The sequence below is a fragment of the Sapajus apella genome, unplaced genomic scaffold (assembly GCF_009761245.1).
Source record: "Sapajus apella isolate SASKATOON/1434 unplaced genomic scaffold, GSC_monkey_1.0 scaffold46, whole genome shotgun sequence".
Classification (NCBI taxonomy): Eukaryota; Metazoa; Chordata; class Mammalia; order Primates; family Cebidae; genus Sapajus; species Sapajus apella.
This window is the reverse complement of record NW_022436986.1, coordinates 2,204,424-2,224,073: the sequence shown is the minus strand read 5'-3', so window position 1 is coordinate 2,224,073 and position 19,650 is coordinate 2,204,424. Positions and strand designations below refer to the sequence as shown.

The 19,650-nt window shown below is 48.4% G+C and overlaps 1 protein-coding gene across 5 annotated transcripts in view; it reads left to right on the top strand.

Moving 5' to 3' along the window:
* Positions 1-19,650, top strand: part of PAX5 (paired box 5) — a 196,011-nt gene that overhangs the window by 135,188 nt on the left and 41,173 nt on the right. For all 5 annotated transcript variants that reach the window (XM_032240086.1, XM_032240082.1, XM_032240085.1 and 2 more), the window contains one exon: positions 10,491-10,592. In XM_032240086.1, coding sequence (XP_032095977.1) covers positions 10,491-10,592 — 102 coding nt within the window. The remainder of the gene's footprint in view (positions 1-10,490; positions 10,593-19,650) is intronic.

The window sequence follows — 19,650 nt, the reverse complement described above, 5'->3', positions numbered from 1 at the left end:
TCAGACACCAGCTGGAACGAATGAGCCAGGCGGTGTATGCACGATGTGTACACACGCACCCACATGTTGTGTAGCAGGACTAATCCCCACCCCCAGTCCTGGGTATTGGGCTGTTTCTCCCCCTCTCCCTAAGGTGACAGTTGTTTACTGTCATCTGCTTTGGAGTTTGTTGAAAATCTTCAGCTCATATTGTTGTCTCTGGCATTGCTCACCTTTTCCTACAACAGGTGTCAAAATATACTCCAGAACAAATTAAAAGCATAACTCTTGTACAAATATAAAGTGAACAATATATAAAATGAAGTTTTTTTGTTTTTTGGAGATGGAGTCTTGCTCTGTCACTCAGGCTGGAGTGCAGTGGTGCAGTCTCGGCTCACTGCAGCCTCCACCTCCCGGGTTCAAGCAATTTTCCCTCCTCAGCCTCCTGAGACGCTGGGACTACAGGCTCACACCACCATGCCCAGCTAATTTTTGTATTTTTAGCAGAGACACTGTTTCACCATGTTGGCCAAGCTGGTCTCAAACTCCTGACCTCAGGTGATCCTCCTGCCTTGGCCTCCCAAAGTGCTGGGATTACAGGTGTGAGCTGCCATGCCTGGCCTAATATGAAGATTTTATTTCATTTGCAGGTTGACCACTCCCATCTCCTTCTGTAAGTCCCTTATGCTTAACCTCCTTTCACCCGGGTTTAGCTCAGGGGCTCCAGGGAGTCTGACACTGTAGGCGAGAGTGTGGGGGCCACGCGAGCAGGCGCTGCCATATCTGTCTCTATGGGAATCAACACCCGCCTTCTTTTCCATCAACATGGGGGTGAAATGATGCCACTGACTTACAGAATGTTGCTGTGGAAAAAACCCTCAGAGGCCATCTGTTTCCACTGCTTGAGTGTTCAGATGGGAAAACCAAGGCCCAGAGAGGAGGTGGAGTTTACCTGAGGTCACATAGCAACCAGTGTTTCCTGGAGTGTGCAGGCTTCCTGAACCTTCTCCAGCAGATAGGAGTTGCTAGTTCGCAAAGGCCTCTGCCTTTGCCAGCCAGCCCCACCGTATTCCCTTATAGCCTGGGCCTTGTATGCTCCGATCTCCCTCCTGTGGGTGGGACCTCTTGCCCCAGGGCTGTCAAGGCTGGCAGACCCTCTTGGGCCATCAAGCCATCGCCAGCATCCTGCCCCCACATCCCCTCTTGTTCACAATAATTAATGGCTGCTCGATGGCTTGCGTCCTTCTTTCTCTCACTCACACACACAGTCAGGTAGATAGAGGGGGAGTTTGGTTGGTGCCCTATGGTATTCAAAGTGAAGGGTTTTCACACTGTCAGGGTAATGAATTCTGCAAGGGTTTGAAGCGAAGGACTGGGAGGATTTCTGTGTCATGTGTCTGGGAGTGACAACCCCCAGTGGTTAATTACTGCCACACGATGAGAACCGAGCTGGTAGCAAAATGAGATAAGTTCATTATGAGCTAAATTTGAAGTTAATTGGATTCACATTCCCCCCCATTAGTGTACATAGAGAGAGCCTACCTAGAAATGGGCTCTATGAAAAAGAAAAAGTTGCATCTAAGCAAAAACTGATAAATCAGGCCTAGTTATTTTGTGGCGTTCATGATGAAGGGCTTTTCTGAGATGTTGATGTGCCGGGAACCATAGTTCCTTCCGAGGAGCAGAACCAATGTCATTTGATGAATTTCATCTTGGCAAACATTTTCTGAGCACCTACTGTGCACCAGGCCAGTGCAAGGGAAGGAGGGATGACAGCAGTTCTTGATCTCTGGGAACTTCCAGTCTAGAAGCAGGACAAGGATGAGTGCCCAGTGCTGGGGTAGTGTGAAGGAATCTGGTGCCAGAACGCCTCCATTCAGATAAGGCTTCATTTCCCACCAGCCATAGGAGCTTGGGCAGGTGCCTAATCTCACTGCGTTTTAGATTCCACATCTGTAACATGGGGATAGCAATAGGGCTCACCTTACAGAGTTTCTGAGGATTAAATGAATCAATATCTGTAAAGCACAGTGAATAGTGTTTAGAACACTGCCTAGTGTAGAGCCTTGCCTGGCATACAGGAAATTCTACACAAATGTTAGCTGTTGCTATTATTATTATTATCATCTGTGTAACCTTAGGCACATCAACTACTTGGGAGAAATGGGAATTATAACCATGACCTTATGGGGTTGCTGGATTGAATGAGGCAAGACACGAAAGTGCCTGGCCAGGGCCTGGCTCGTGGGAACCTCCAAGCAGGCTGGAGCTCCGTTGGTTGACCAGTCACCAAGGTGGCCCAGATTCAGGGCATAGGGTCAGAGACCACTTCTCCATGAGAAGGGTAACAAAGAATTTGCAGACATGTTTTAATCCTGTTACAGAGAGTACCATTGTTACACTTCCAATAAATACCCTCTTTTTCCAATTATCAAAGAAAGCCCAAGGCTCAGATCATTGTATTACTTGCCAAAGGTCACACAGCTGGTAAGTGGTGGAGCTAAGATTTGAAGCCAGGCCTGTGTGACTCCAAATTCCACCCCTCCCTGCCAGGCTCAGGGGGCTAGATTTGGCTCTGGAGGCAATGGGGGAGCCTGTGTGAAAGAGAGAGCAGATGTGGGTGACTTCATGACCCCCCCAAGCCTGCCGCCTGCAGAGCTGGCTAGAGGTCTCCTCCCTGGGGGCGGGTCTGCCTTCTGGAGTCCAGGTCTGCCACCAGCGTCAGCCATAGCTTGCCTCTGCCCAGCCCAGATGCAGCCTGAGACTTTATACCTTCCCTTTATTTCTTTGCCTAGTGAGCGTTCCGAACTCACTCATCCCCTGGGACCAATAGTTCCTTTTGTCCCTGCTCCACAGTCCCCACAAGGCTTTCCATTCCTCATTGGGAACCCGACCTTACACTTCCCTAAGGGTTCTGACCTGAGGTGGTGAGAGGATTCCAACCTCCCACAGGGGGCTGGGGAGACAGCTCCTGGGCTTCACCTGCCCATCCTGAGGCCTACCAGCTCCTCATTCTCTTATGCAGGTGTGCAGTACCATGTATGTATGTACCACTGTTTATTCACCCAGCTCCCGATGTTTGGAATTAGATCGTTTCTAATAGTTTGCAGTACAGATGATGCCGCGACAAATAACCTTGTCCATATGTGTTTATGTATGGTTAAAGGTATATGTGTCTTCAGGGTAAATTCCTAGATGTGGGATTCCTTGTTCAAAGGGTAAATGCATGTGTATTTTTGTTTGATATTGCCACATTCCCCTCCACATGGGGTTGTACCATTTTGCAACTAACTTGCATGCCTGGCATTATGAGTGAAACTGAGCATCTTTTCAATTCATTTAAGGGCTGTTTTGTATATATACACATCATATATATATATATATATATATATATATATGTATTTGTGGTGAGTTTTATGTTCATGTGTTTTGTCCATTTTTATGTGAGATTTTAACAATCTTTTGGCTTCAATATTTACAAGTTGTTGATACATAGGCGTAGCAGACCTTTATTTGTGGTATATGCTGCAAATAATTTCTCCCAATTTGTCATTTATCTTTTGACTTTGCTTATTGTTGTTTTTGCCAGCCAAGAGTTTTTGATTGCTAAGTAATCCAGTGTCTCAATCTCTACTGTATAATGTATCTTCATTGTATCTTTTTTCCCATGAAAGTAAGTTTATTTGGCTTAAAAATCAATTTATTTAGTGTTATTTAATGTTATGTCTTTCTTACATTTTTGGTGTCAAATTACCATTTCTTTTTCAAGATGATGGTGACAATAGATTTAAAAGTAATAGCATTATTGAGCTGTAAGTCACATACCATACAATTCAGTCATCTTAATGGTGTACAATTCAGTGGTTTTTAGTATAACCATGGAGTGTACAGTCACCCACACAGTCAGTTTTAGAACATTTTTACACCCCTCCAAAAGGCCTTACACTCATTAGCAGTCACTCCTTTCCCCTCATTCCCCAGCCCCAGCCCTAGGCAACGACTAATCTACTTTTTGTTGGTAGATTTGCCTATCTTGGATATTTATATGAATATATTCATACACTAAAAGCCAGTCTTTTGTGACTGGCTTCTTTCACATAGCATAGTCATTTCAAGTTCATTATGAATGTTACTACTGTAGTATGTATTGGTATTTCACTCTGTTTTATTGCCAAATATTCCGTTGTATGGACATACTACATTTTCTTTATGCATTCATCAATTGATGGATATTTGTGTTGTTTCCACTTTGGCTATCCTGAATAATGCTGCCATGAACGTTTGTGTACAAGTTTTTATGTGGACATATAGGGTATACACCTAGGAGTGGGAATTACTGGGTCACATGGTAACTCTATGTCTAAGAACTGCCAGACTTTTCCAAAGTGGCTGTACCATTTTATATTCCTACCAGCAGTGTTTGAGGGTTCCCATTTTCCACGTCTTTGCCAATGATTGTGACAATATGTCTTTTTGACTATAACCTTCCCTGTGGGTATGAAGCGGTGTTTTATTGTGGTTTTGATGTGCATTTTCCTGAGAGCTAATGATGTTGAGCATCTTTTCATGTGGTTGTTAGCCATTTCATTTATTTTCCTTTACACAAATGCCTATTTAGATGCTTTGCTCATTTTAAAATTTGTTTGTCTTTTATTGTTGAAGTGCAAGAGTTCTTTATATATTCTAGATACAAGCCTTTTATCAGATGTATGATTTGCAAATACTTTCTCCCATTCCGTGGGTCATCATTTTACTTTCTTGGTGGTATCTTTTGAAGAACAAAGCTTTTAATTTTGATGAAGTCCAGTGTATCTATTTTGTTGTTGGTGGTGTCATATCCAGTAAACCATTGCCAAATCCAAGGTTATGAAGATTTATGCCCACATTTTCCTCTAAGAATTTTGTGTTTTTAACTCTTACATTTAAGTCTTTGATTCATTTTTGAGTTAATTTTTGTAGTGGTATGTGTATCTGGTTTTGAGTCATAGTTGGAAAGTCTTTCTGCACCTGGATTAGAAAGGAATTCACCTGTGTTTTCCTCTAGTACTTGTCTAGTTTTATTTTTTTTTACATTTATTCTCAGATTTATTTGTAGTTTATTCTTATATGTGGTAGGAAGAATTGATCTATTTTATCTTTCTTCCCAGATGGCTCTCCATTGTCCTAAAACCATTTAGAAAATGTCCATATTTTCCCCAGTGATTTGAGCTCCTACCTTCATTGTATGCTGGATTTCCATATAATCTATACATTGGATTATTGGGTCTGTAATCCAGTTGGATCTTTGGGGCCGCCTTTTGTATTTTACATTCTATTCCATTGGTTTTCTTTTCAGGTGCTGGTATCACAATATTAATTATAAAGACTTTGTAGAATGATTTAGCATCTGGGAGGGCTAGTCCCCTCGACGGGAAACATTTTTAATGATCTTGCAAGAATAGCATTTAAGTAGAAATTATGAGTTCTGAATTGAAGTCCCTGTTCTACCGCTTACTCTGTGACTTTGGGCCAAGCAAACCTCATCCCTGAGCCTCAGTTTCCTCATCTGTACAACAGGGCCAGGTCCCAGTTCTTCCCGTTCCTGGCAGGATTGCCAAATAGTGAGTTATTTTAAACTAAATGTGTCTCTTCTAGAGGAGTGGTCTTTGTCTTGAGTTTCACAATTCTGCCTGGACTCCTTGCTAATAGTAAGCAAAGCCAAGTCTTGGTTATCCTCCCTGATAAGAGAAGGCCCCGCATGAGTTGGACAAGATGTGCTTACATGCCGTTAATAGGAGGAATTACGCGAAGAACTCAAATTGATTCATTTTAGTCGGTTATTTGCAAACTTATTATAGGCCATCAATAACATTCAGTGCCATTGCAAATGATACAAATAATTTCTTCCTTGGTAAAAAAATGTGAAAGAAGTGTGAGCTTTGAGGTCACAGCATGTTTAGAAGCATTAAATCTGGTTCCCCATCCCAGTCCAGAGGCTTGAATTAGCGCTAAGAAGGGGCAGTAGCGCCTCCTTAGCTGCCTTGTGTTGACAGGTTGTTAAACACCCCCAACCCTGGCGAGATACCTGAGACATGTTAGGGAAGGGACTGAGAAGCTGAAACTGCCTGTGCCCTCCAAGGTCACAGACTCTTCAGCTTGGTGCCAGGAGAGCTCTGATGGGCCTCAGAGCAGATCTCAGGCTTGAATTCAGAGTGGGTTTCCCCACGGGGGGTGGGGGGCAGCCTCTACCTGGATTTGGATAGGTGTTCTTAGAGGTTCCAGGCAGCAAGCTTTTAAGTAGAGAACAGTGATGACATTTATTAAATCTTGTGTCAATCAGCCATTCCCACAACATTGCTGCTTAGCCAACACCCCCGAAACTCAGGTCTTAGCATAGTAATCATTGCTTCTTGCTGGTGCACCTGGGGTCGGCGGGGGATTGGCTGCCCCAGGGTGGGCTGGGCTCCAATCACAGGTTGGGTCCACCTCTGCTCCACATGTACCCCCTCCTCCTTGGATCTGCAGGCTAGCCAGGGCACATTCTCAGGGTAAGGGAGAAGGGCGCCCAGCCATACAAGCACACATCAAGCTTCTGCTTGGCGACTGTCTGCTTCCATCCCATTGGCCAGAGCAAGGCACATGGCTGAACCTAAGCTTAAATGTCAGAGGAGGCCACCGTGCTCCAGCAGGAAAAGCTGCAAAGGGTTCCTTTCAGTTTTTCATAAAACTGAATTTGTTTGTTTTAAAACCAGTTTAATATGTATCCTTTCTACTTTTTGGTGTTAAATTGCTATTTCTTTTTCAAGCCGGTGGTGGTGAGGGTGGGATGCAGGACTGGCGCCAGTAATTCCACCTTCCACACTGTGCCGTGTGCTTCTCACACATCTTCCCTCTGCCTCCTTACCACAGCCTCGTGAAGAAGGTATGCTGCTGTGTGGCTGCAGAGATGGCACGGGGCAGGGCAGGGGTGGAGAGGGCAGGCTTGCAAGCCAGACTGGCTGGGTTTGAAACCTTGCTTTTTAATCTTTTAGCTGTGTGACTCTGAGCAAATCACTTATACTCTCTGCGCCTCAGTTTCCCTCTCAGTAAAACAGGGATAATAGCAGCTCTCTAATAGGGTAATTGTGAGGAGTAAGTGAGTATGTGTGTGCCTAACTCACAGTTTACTCTCTATAAGCGTTGGTTACTATCATCCCCGTTTTATAGATAAGGAAACTGAGGCTCAGAATGATTAAGGGACTCTCTCAAGGTCACACAGCTAGTAAGTGGCAAATCAAGGACGTGAGCCTGGACAGACTTGACACTCTTCCTCACTGTGCCCTACTGTCTTCTTTTCTCTGGTGAGCCGCAGCCTCCCAGAGACCTCCCCACGCAGTGTCATAGGTTTATGCTGGGAATTTTGTAAGCCATGAGGCTATGGTGGAATAATGCTGCTCAACAGCCCACACCAGTGCCTGGCACACTGGAGCAATTCAGGGGGTTGGGAGGACACAGAAAGCTGTCAGCTTCTCTCCCTTCCTTGCAAGGGACAACCCATGCCCTTTGTTTTCATGACTAGTCCAAGGAGAGTAGGTACAGCACAGGTGAAGCATCTGCTTCTAGGGACTTGGCTTGCATAAAACTGGAGCCATGGACAAGGCAAAGGAGCCCCTCTATAATGGGAACACAGAGGCAAAGTGATTTGTAGAGTGTACGTGGCCATGTGCTAGCTCCTCTGAGTGCACACTGCCATCCTGATGGGCTGGGAGGGGGAACCTGAGAACGGAATGAGCCCCCAGCATGATGGCTGCTCAAGTCCTGCACAAGGCTGGAGCTGACACAGTCCATTACCTGGCTGTTTCACCAAAGTTTTCCATTGGTTCTAGGAGATGAACCAGTTTTCTTATGATTTCCCAAGCCTAAGACTTATTTAGCTAATTATAATCTTGGGTTTTCCCCCGCCCCCTGGTGTTTATTCCTCTTGTGTCTCTGTCTTATCTTATTGTACTGGCTAAAACTTTCAGAACAATGTTCAGTGATAACATTGATAATAGGTTTCCTTGGCATGTTCTTGACATTAACAGGAACTCTCCAAGTATCTCACCAATTAAGTATGATATTAACTTTAGATGTAGCATCAATAGAACAAGGAAGTATACTTCAATTCTAATTTACTAAGAGTTATCATAAGGAATTAATACTGAATTTTAGCCAGTGCCTTTTCCACATATTTTATATAATCATGTAATTTTCCTCCTTTGATACATTAATAAGATGTGCTGAACAATGCTTTAATATTGAACCATCCTTGCATACCCAGAATGAAACTTATTTGGTCATGGTACATTATTCTTTCTGTAATATTGCCCAATCATTATGATAGTGGACTTTTTACATCTATATTCACAAATCATGAGACTAGTTTTTAATTTTTTGTGTGTGCTGCCTTTGTTAAGTTTTTAGATCAGGATTATGCTAGCTTGGAAAAATGAATTGGGTAGATTTCCTTAGTTTTATATATCCTGGTACAATTTAATAACAGAGGTATGTATCTCTTGAAGGTTTAAAAGAACTTGCCAAAAAGAATAACAAACAAAAACTTTCCCAAGAAGCTAAATGGATGAGGCACTTATTTAAAAAAAAACAAAAACAAACAAAAAAACCTTATTCTATTTCTTCTAAGATTATTGGAATGTTAGTATTCTCTGCCTCTTCTTGAATTACTATTGGAAATTCTTGTTTTCCTAGAAAATTGTACCTTGTTGAGATTTCTATGTTTATTCGTGTGGAGCGTATTTCTTTATGTTTTTAAATATCATCTCTGGTTATATTGTCTGCTCATTCCTTATCTTGATTATCTGTGCCTTTTTTTTGCATCTTCATAGATCCGTGTATTTTATTGGTCTTTTCAAATAACAGTTGTTGGCTGAGGTACTGTTGTCTGCTTTTCTGTTTCCTAATTCATTATTTTCTTTTTTTAATGGAGTCTCTCTCTGTTGCCCAGGCTGGAGTGCAGTGGCACCATCTCAGCTCACTGCAACCTCCGCCTCCCAGGTTCAAGCAATTCTCCTTCCTCAGCCTCCCAAGTAGCTGGGATTACAGGCATGCGCCACCATGCCTGGCTAATTTATATATATATATATTTTAGTAGAGACAGAATTTCACTGTGTTAGCCAGGCTGGCCTTGAACTCCTGACCTCAGCCTTTCAAAGTGCTGAGATTACAGGTGTGAACCACTGCACCTGCCCCTAATTCATTCTTTTCTGTTTTTATTTTGTTGATTCCTTCCTCCTTCTTTTCCTGGGTTCATTTTATTGGTTTTTATCTGGTTTCTTGAGTTGAGTGCTTTGGTGAGGCACTGATCTTCTAAACCTTTGCCCTAAGGATCAAGGTTTTAAAGCATGTGTATGTAACAGCAGCAGAAACTGTTGGGGTTCAGAAATGAGCCAGAGAGCAACCCCCTACTGAAGGAAGGATCCACTCCCAGGAGGCGGGAGACTGACTCTCAGTCCCAGCCTTGCCTCAGGTCTGCCGAGTATCCTTGGGCAAGTCCCCTCCCTCTTAGCATCGTCTTATCCAACGCAGGCAGCCAGGCAGGGTGTGAGCATTTGTACTAGGCAGCCTTCTACTGGGATAATGCCCTCCATCTTTCAGGAGGCAGATTTGGCAGCACCCCCTTATGTATTCCTGGCCTCTACCCCAACATGCACACCCATCAAAACTGTGCAATTGAATTTTCTTCTGCACGATGGAACCAATCAGCAATGGTGACAGTGTCCCAGCTGGGAGACACGTGGACACTCTGGACTCATGGTCAGAAGCACAGTGGCCTGCAAAAAGCTGGACACTCACCCATGGGAGTGTGCAGGCCTTGAGGGCCGAGGCCTTAACCTCCATCTCCCAGCGCCAGAACAGTGTTTGGTACTAGGAGGTGCTTCCTGTATCTTCGCTGAATGAAGAAACAGCTCTATGCCAAAAGAGGAAGAATTCAGTACTAGACCAGATATGGCTCTATAGGGTTTGAGGCAGATATGCCCCCTCTTCACTATGGGGGGCTACTGAGGAGAGGAGGAAGGAGGCATTTGAAGTGGTCTTTGAAGGCAGGTGGTGGCAGGCTGTGTGCAGTTGGAGGAAGGGGGACTTTGTGCAGAGGACGTAGCAGAAGCAACAGTGTGGAGGTGGAGCGGTCCCAGGCATTCTTGGGGAGTAGAGTAGGGACAGCTGGCTGGAGTGTGTTGGCACCTGCACTGCCCCACCTCCCCAAGCAGGAGGTCCCGATTTCCCAGGGACAGGCCACAGCTCTGACTCTGTTCTTGCTGAGTGGAGCCAGGGTGGCTGGAGATGTGTGTGCATGTGTGTGTATTTGTGTGTGTGTGTGGTTGTGTGTGTATGTGTGTTTGTGAGAGCGCATGTGAGTGACAGGGGGGAGCTGGGGGCACATTGCCGTTCAGCGTCCAAACGTGACAAATGTGCAGAAGCGTGCAGGGAGCTGTGGACATGAGCGGCTGGCCGCAGAGATGCTCACCCTGTGATTTGTTGCTTTGATTCCTCAGGCCGTGACTTGGCGAGCACGACCCTCCCCGGGTACCCTCCACATGTCCCCCCCGCTGGACAGGGCAGCTACTCAGCGCCGACGCTGACAGGGATGGTGCCTGGTGAGTTTGCACTGTCGGCGGGCGTCTCCGCAGCAGGCAGCGGACGGAGTTTCGGTGGGGGGGCATCCCCCCAAACAGCCTGGGTGACCTCTACGCTTCTGAGAAGCAGACCTGAATAAATCAGGCAGAGGTCTGTGCTCTCTGCAGCTGGGCCTGCAGTGGGCCCTGGACCAGCCAGCAGCCGTACTGGGGAGGACGCTGGGAGGCGGGGGGGAGGGTCTTTGACTGTCACTCAAACAGCGCCTCCCTGGCCACACGGGGAATCTGAACAAAGAGGGTGCAGGGGCTGGCTGCAGGTCACCCCACCAGTGTGGAACAGGCCTTCTCCCCAAGCTTCCCTCCCTCCTGGCCCCCACCCTCTCTCTCCCACACAGTCGTGTGACATGAGCAAGCAGAAGGCACTGGGGTGCTCTTGGTGGCCTTACTCCTTGGGGTTGGGGATATTGGATGGTGAAGTTGTCACTTGATTCTAAACGGAACACCCTGTGGCCACTGGAACCTGATCGCTCCTGGCCAGTTAGGTGTCAGTTTTAAGACACTTGGAGAGGAGGCCACCACGTTTCCTTGCGTTATGGGGTGGTGGGGGGAGAGCGGGGCTGGCTGCCTGGGTGTTAAGGGCATTCCCATAGCAAAAATACCCAAAGTATTCTTTTCTGAAAGGTGTTTCTAAAAATCAGGGGAAAATCAGGCCTCCATTGGATGTTGTTACATTTCTTTTATGAGTTAGCATTGTCTCCTTTAAAAAATTATTTCTAAAAATTTTTATTTAATTTAATTTTTAATAGACAAATAATTCAGTGTATCTGCGGGGTACAGTGTGGTGTTTCGACAGTGTATACATTGTTGGAATGATCAAATCAGGCTAATTCACATACCCATCACCTCAAATATTCATCATTTCTTTGTAGTGAGAACTATTAAAAACCTCTCTTCTAGCTGTTGGAAATATGCAATGTGTTATTATTAACTCTAGCCACCATGCTGTCTCTTAGGTAGAGTCATTTGCAGGGGCCACACAGCTGGCTTCAGGGCCTGGGCTCCAAGGGCTGTATCTCCTCCTAACACACACTCTTGACTCTCTCTGGGTACTTAGGCTGGGCACAGTGGCTCATGCCTGTAATCCCGGCACCATGAGAGGTGGAGGTGGGCAGATCACTTGGGGCCAGGAGTTCAAGACCAGCCTGGCCAACATGGCAAAACCCTGTCTCTACTAAAAAATATACACACACACACACACACACACACACACACACACACACACAAATACGCTGGGCATGGTGGCACACGCCTGTAATCCCAGCTACTTGGGAGGCTAAGGCACAAGAATTGTTGGAACCCGGAAAGCAGAGGTTACAGTGAACTGAGATCATGCCACTGCACTCCAGTGTGGGTGACAGAGCGAGACTCTGTCTCAAAAGATAGCAATAATAGTAAAGGAATAAATAAATAAATAAGGGAGCCACCCCTCAGAGGGCCCCACTCCAGACCTACTGAAGCTGTGCCCCCTCTCCCGTACACTGGGGAGAGCCTGCAGGGCCAAGGGGACATGCCCACACCCCTCTTACTAGCTCATGCTGGAGTCTTACCCAAATAGGCCCAAGCCTCTTCCCCAGGGCCATCCTCCTAAAGCCAGTCCATGTCACTGGTGTGTGCACCCCTGGGCCTGAGGGCTGGCTCTCTGTCGGGAGTGTAGACGGAGGTGGATGTGAGGGCTGGGTATCCACACATGGGTGTGCAAGGCCCCATGTGGTGATGAGGAGCCCGGCATGGAGAGCTCAGCAGGATGGATCCTAGCCAGGAGGGCTCCCCCCCACAGCCACGTCCTGGCACAGATCACCAAGGAGGCCAGAATTCTACATTTGATCCTAGCCTTCCAGGTTGTTTCGAAGATGTATTTAACAAGGTAGGAGGATGGAGCATATTTCATTTAACAGTTTGCTAGCTTGATTGATGATTTTTAAATATGAGACACGTGGGAAATGGCCTCCCTGTGTAATCTTGTCCTGGGCCTTGCCAATGCAGGGGAGACCTGCCACGTTCCGCCTGCAAAACCTTGGTCTTTTCTGCTGCAAGGATGGACCCATGGCAGATCAGAGGTGGTGGGATACACACCACCCTTACCCTTGCCCCCCACCCTGGCTCCTCATTTTCCAACCTTTAGCAAGTCCTGGTACACTTGGGAGATGGATCTCAAGCTGTATCCATGAATGGCCTATCATGTTTATATAGGGCCTTAGAGAACACAGACTTCCCCTGAGTCCCATGATGCAACAGCCCCACAAGGTGGGCAGGGTCAGGAGAGTAATCCCTGTTTTCCAAAAGGACCAGAGAAGACCTGGAGAAGCCAGGGAATTTCTGGGGGCTATGCAGCTTGCAGGTGGAGGACTTGAACCCTGGTCTTTGGCCCCTTCTACCTCCCTCCCAGCACTCCCCACACCCGGGCAGCACTTCTTCCTCCGCACTGGGCTTCCTGGGTGTGCTCTCTGAATCAGTCAACTCCAGCTCATCTGTGATGGCAGAGGGGCAGGGACAGGCCCGGAACCTGTTCTGAGAGCAAGTCAGTGATGAAGCTGAGGCTACAGGCTGGTCCTCAGCTCCCCAACGGAAACCCCAGGGGCTGAGTTCAGAGAAGCAGCTGAACTTTGCCAAGTTTATCCAAATAGAGCCTGTCCGCTGGCCCCCAGGATTCCCCCATCCCTCATTACCAGGCTCAAGACACACATGGGTGCAGGCCTGGCAGAGCCTCCAGTGGGAACTGATGGTGACTCCTTGCCCATTAATGGAGCAGCAGGAATCATAGGCCTGAGCAGGGCACAGCCTTGCCAGCCTGGCAGCAGCTGGACAGGGGCAGCCCCGGGGCCCCATGGGACTCTATCCTTGGGCACAGAGGAGGGTACACAGTGTGGAGGGAGGAAAACAAGCACTTCGGCAGAGGAGCCGCGGCCCGGGAGCCTGTGACTCTTCCTTCCCTCTCTCCCTACATTCTTTCCTTCCACATCTCTGCCTCCTCTTCCCCCATCTTTTCTCCTTGCCCTAGCTTCCTTGCTGTCTCTTCTCTTACATTCCCCAGCACTTATGTAGTGCCAGGCCTGGCATCAGGGCTGGGATTCCAAGCTCAGCCACACAGCCCTTAGTTCCTGCTTCTGAATGGCCAAACAGGGTCAGGTCTTTGGGACTCTTGTTTCCAACAAAATTTCCAAATCTGTTTATTGGGTGGCCTGTGCACACTGTTTTTACAGACGTTGCCCCCAACACTGTCCCACAGAACAGAGAGAGCCCACCTTTCGGCAGGGCAGGGGCCCTCACCCTGGTTGGCCTCAACTTGCCTTTCTGGTCTCTTCTCCCAGCCTCCCCATCCCTGACCGCTCTCTGGTGCCCAGCACACCTTGGACTCCCACCGATCAGTTCCTTCATCATTCTTGAATGGCTTCCCACCTTGACCTGTCAGAATCCAGCTTTACCCTTCAGGGCTGGGCGCAAACCTGCCCGCTCAGAGAAAGCTTCCCAGATGGCCCCCTCTGGTGGAAGATGCCTGTGCCTGGCTCTGCCGCATCACATGGCCCAGCGTGGTGAAGGTAGTCAGTTATGCTACACCCATCACTCTCACTGGGACCTTATCAGTCTCTGCACCCTTCATGGCCAACCTCCCTTAGCCAACATTCACAAAGAGGACACATATCAAGTCCTCTTTGAAAATGTTGGCTAAGGGAGGAAGGCCAGGGAAATTATACTGACCTGTGTGTTAGTTTCCTGTGGCTACTGTAAAAAATTCCCCAAAATCTGGTGGCTTAAAACCACAGAACTGTGTTCTTTTACAGTTCTGGAGCACAGGAATCTGAAGTCAGTATCATTGGGCCAAAATCAAGGTGTCGGCAGGGCCGTGCTCCCTCTGGAGGCCCTGGGGAAAGAGCTGTTCCTTCCTCTCCAGCTTTTGAGGTTCCTGGCATTCCCTGGCTGCAGCCGCATTGCTCCAGGGCAGGAGCTTTCAGTGTTTCCCTGCTCCATCTACTCTGTGTGTCAAATCTGCCTCTTCTCTCTCATAAGGATACGTACGCATTTAGGTCCTACCTGGAGGATCTGGTATGATCTCCCCATCGCAAGATCCTTAATCAATCACATCTGCAAAGACCCTTTGTTCCTTTCACCGGGAGTCATATTCCAGGGTTACATATAAGGAGCTTTCCCGTATCAGGCTCCAGGGAGTAGGATGTGAATATACCACAGCCCGCTGGAGAACTTCCACTTAGTGTTTGTTCAGACTCTGATTCATGACCTCTTGGGCATGTGAATCCAGGAGGCATTCATTGAATTGTGACGGTGCTGAAGGCGATGATGCCATTCATTGACCCCGAGGGCCTGTTGGCAGGTTTGGAGGAAGAAGTGGAGCAAGGCTCCGGGATATCTGTGTCTCTCGCGTTTGTCTCTCTGAGGCTGCTGCGCTGCAATGGTCTGTTTTGCTACGAGGTCCGTTTCACTCCCTCCTGGCCTCTGGTGGGCTAATGGTGCAATCTAGAGGGAAACCCAAAATCTTTGGGGCGTTTTTCCCACTATAGGCTTTAGAAAACATTTAACCGCCGCTACTTTGACTTCTTTTTCTTTTCTTTTCTTTTTTTGAGGCAGGGTCTCACTCTGGCTGTCGCCCAGGCTGGAATGCAGTGGCGTGATCTTGGCTCACTGCAGCCTTGACTTCTTGAGCTCAGGTGATCCTCTCACCTCAGCCTCCTGAGTAGCTGGGACTACAGGCGCCTGCCAACACGCCCTCTAATTTTTGTATTTTTTGTAGAAACTGGTTTTGCCATGTTGTCCAGGCTGGTCTCCAACTCCTGAGCTCAAGCAATCCTCCTGCCTCAGCCTCCCAAAGTGCTGGAATTACAGGTGTGAGCCACTGTACCCGGCCACCACTTCATTTCTAAGTGAAGTCTTTTATTGTAAATGTGCTTGGAGGACACATAGAGGAAGGCACACCTGCCTCCGGGCTATGCTTCCACAGCTGCACTTTGGGGCCTGAAAAAGTGGACGTCACATTTTTCCGTATTAAATGGCAGCCTGTTAGCTTGGACTCATGTTCCGATTTTGTCATCAGAGTGTTGTCTGCCCCTTCTGCCTCCAGCGCATCCCCATGTCTGCGAAACATAGCTTCCTGGTCTTCTCTAGGGTTTGCAGATTCAGTAAACTCTGCAGCCCTGTAAACTCTGCATTGCCCTTTGCTGAGCAATTACGTTGAAGAAAGCATCCTCTATCAGCTTAGAAAGGAAACAGTTTTCAAATTTTATTTCTACCAAGTTCCAGAAAATGCTGAAAATTTTGCACCAAAGATTTTATAGTGTCTTGATCAGTGTAACTAGCTGATTCCTGCCTGAAGATATTTTGCAACCTAACAGATATCAACATGGCATTTGAAATTCTTACAAATTCTGGGCTAGAGGAAAGAGGAAGGGGAGTTCGCCCCCCCTTGGCTTTAGTGAGTCTGAGAAACAAGGCTCTATCTTTGAGGAAGCGGTGGGTGCCCCATCCCACATGACCTGCCAGAACAATGTGCACAAAGGCGCTAGGCGGGCCCCTGTGGTCCTGGGCACTCTGCTTGCCATCGACTGATGGACATCTTTTCTAGATGCCTTTCAATGGAGGCACTCACTAAACTGATGGCTTTTATTTTCTTAAAGAAGAAGAAGGTGAGGGTGCAGAGGAGAAGTGGGTCAGGCAGGCACAGGGGCCACAGAAGGAGTGAGAGGCACCTGCTCCTTCCCACCTCAGCGCCCACAAGATCCTGTGCCTAGAGGCTCAGCCCCTCTCTGCCCTCTGCCCAGCTTGCCTGGTCCAGTTTCACCTATCTGGGTTTCCCCTCCGTAGAGAGGCCTTTTCCAGTGACCAAATATATATGAGTTTCCCGTTGCTGCTGTGATGAGTGACTTAAAACAACAGACACTTCTCACCCTCCGATTCTGGAAGTAGGTCTCACTGGGCTAAAGTCAAGGTGTTTGCAGGGCTTGTTCCTTCTGGAGGTGCTAGGAAGGAATGGTTTGCTTTCTTGTCCTAGCTTGTTGCTGCCCACATTCCTTGGCTTTTGGCCCCTTCCTTCCTTGTTGAAACTCGTGATGTTGGGCTGAGTCTTTGTCCGGCTGCCCCTCCTCCCTCATTGTTTAGAGAACTCTATGGTTCCCTTGGATGCATCTGGATATCTAGGATAATCTACCCATCTTCAGGACAGCTGATTAGCACATTTCATTTCATCTGCAACCTAATTCCCCTCTGCCATGTAACCAGACATAGTCATGGGTTCTAGGGCTTACGATGTGGACATTTTTGGTGGGGGACCACTAATCTGCCTGCCACACACCTCCTGAACCAGGAACCCCATCATTCCTCTCCCAGAGCTTCCTGCTGTTTTCGTGTGCAGCACTAAGCCCAGCCAAAGTCTTTTAGCGTGTGCTTTGCTCGTTCCTCTCTGGCTTCCCTGTATGATATGTAAGAGCTGTGCAATAATCAAGGCTGTGTCTGTCTTGTTCACTGCTATGTCCTTAGTTCCCAGCACAGTGCCTAGCACCTAGTAGCACTCAGGACACAGTAGCTGAAATTAAAATGGGGAACTTTAAGCTGAGCTGCCAAGGAGAGCTTCGCCAGGTCTGTGTGGCCCCAAGTCTGGGGCTGGGGTGATACAACCAAGGAGGCTGGGGCTGACCCAGGGCTGGGAGTGGTGGCGCTGTTCGAGTGGCCATCACCTGGGGAAGCAGGGGAAGGCTGGGTGGTTAAGAGCATGGACCTGAGCTTGTTCTGAGTCGCAGTCCTGCTTCTTGCTGCCTGTGTGACTTGGGGCAAGTGACATAATTCCTCAGGGCCCTGGTCTCCTCCTCATGTATAACATGGGGATAATGTTAATACATGTGAGCATTAAGTGGTGTCATATACATGAAAACTCTTAGAATTCTGACTGGCGCATATGGAGTGGCATGTAAGTGTTCATTATTATTGCTGTTATTGTTTACACAGGGGCCTGGGCTGGATAGGGCAGTGAACGGAGAACCTCACACACATGCCTGAAGCTCAGATCAAGAGCTCTCCAGCAGAGCCCATCCCCCCTGGAGCCCATGGCTCAATGGGAGAGCCAGTTAGAGAATAATCCAGCCACAAACAAGAGCTCTGCCAAGTAGGAGTCGGGGCAGTCTCCAAATGCAGTGGGTCTGGAGCAAACAGAGGCAGCGGTGGTTGGTGCAGCTGAGAAAGGTGTTCTGGCAAAGGTGGCCCTGGAGCTGGGCTGGGAACCTTGTGTGCTTGGCTTTCTGGAGAGGAGGGTGGGGGCTTTGGGGTGGGGCAGAAGGTTAAGCCTAGTGGCTAGTGTGGGTTTCCAGGGGTGGGAGTCCAGCCCAGTCAGCCCAGGCCAGGCAAGTGAGATTGGCAGGGAGGGGAGCCAGTTGAGTGGAGGCTGATGGCCAGCAAGATTAGGATCAGAGCTTGGCAACTTTTGGAAGCCACATAGACATGCAGGTGAGGTCTTCTGCAGACAGGTGGTAAAGCAGGCCAAGAGCACGGAGTGAGACCCAGTCCAGACAGATGTGGAGATGCCCCAAGAGAAGCGAAGTGTGCTTCGGCAAGAATGGCACTTCACCATTATTAGCAGTGTGACCACAGACGAGCTCTGTGAGCTCTCGGAGCTTGCCTTGTTGCTGGCTGAAATGACGGTTGTGCAGTCACGGAGACACTGCTTGTGTGAGGTAGAAAGGGTATTGAGGTTCTGGAGCGGGGAGGAGAAGGTTTCTTTTGTGGTCTGGCAAGACCACCCCTGATTCTGCGTCTTGCCTGCCTGACAGGCCTGCCCTATGCAAAGCATGCGTGTTTAGGGGTGGGGGCCGCAATACCAGGCAGGGTCCTGGCCCAGCTCAGCAGGGACACTCTGTGCCATCTGACATGTCATTTCCACTCTCTGAGTCTGGTTCAGCATGTGAACCCGGGGACAATATATCCTGCCCAGTTCCACAGGCATGGCCGGGACTCGTGAACGGGATTCAAGGGCCACCCTTTCCAGCCTTGCATCAGAACCTTTCCTTCAGTCCAAGGACTGAAGACATTGGAATGGGAAGACTTGGGAGGGTCCAGCAGACACTGGTGAGAACTTGGTGGAGGGGACTTGAGCATCAGATGGAGATAGGACCAGTGCTACCCAAGCACTTCCATGGCCTAAGCCCCAGGCTCAGGGAGCCTTTGCTCAGGGAATGAACAGGCTTTGTTCTCTGCACTAACTTCCCACGATGAAGGGGAATTCTGACTTTCTTTCTAAGCTTCTTGCTGGGGCTCCTGGTAGCTCTCTGGCCTGGGCACGCTGTCCCTTTGCCACCCTGGGCCTGGGCTCTGGGGCGCATACCTGTTGCTCGTTCCTGACTCTTTGCTGCCCTCTAGTGGCCTCCAATTGCTCTGCCACACCAGGAATATAGACTTGACCCTGGGGATTTTCCAGACACAGCCAGGATGAAATGCAGGTGGCCATTCATTTGTTCATTCATTCATTCTCCAAATATTTCCTGAGAGAACATGGTTGCCAATTCTTGGCTAGGGGTGGAGTTGCCGACACAGCCCCTGCCCTCAGGGAGTTCACAGTCTAGTTGGGGAGATGGATAGAAGAGAATCCAGATGTGCTAGGTTAAGAGCTAAGACCTAGGAATCTGTTGGCATTAGGGAAATGCAGGTGAGTGCTGCTGAGTCTGCTGAGGCAATGCGGGGGAGAAATCAGGGAAGACTCTCGGAGGAGGTCGTTTGAAGAAGACCTTGCAGAGTGAGTTTGCCAGTCTGTGAAGCTGGAGGGATATTGTTGGGTAAGGAATGAGTGCGTGAGAAGCCCCAAGGGGACCAGAGAACATGGGCATCAGGGAGGGAGCTGGGAGTGACCAAAGCTTTGTGGGGCTGGTGGGAAGATGAGCTGGACGGGAAGGCTGGACCTAGGGAGGAGGGGGCCCCAGTAAAACCCACACTCAGCCCTGGCTGCCCCTTGCAGAGGGCAGGCTCTGCCCAGGCGGATGTGGACACCAGTCTGAGAGCCAGAGCTATCTGTGCCCTCACAGGGTAGGGG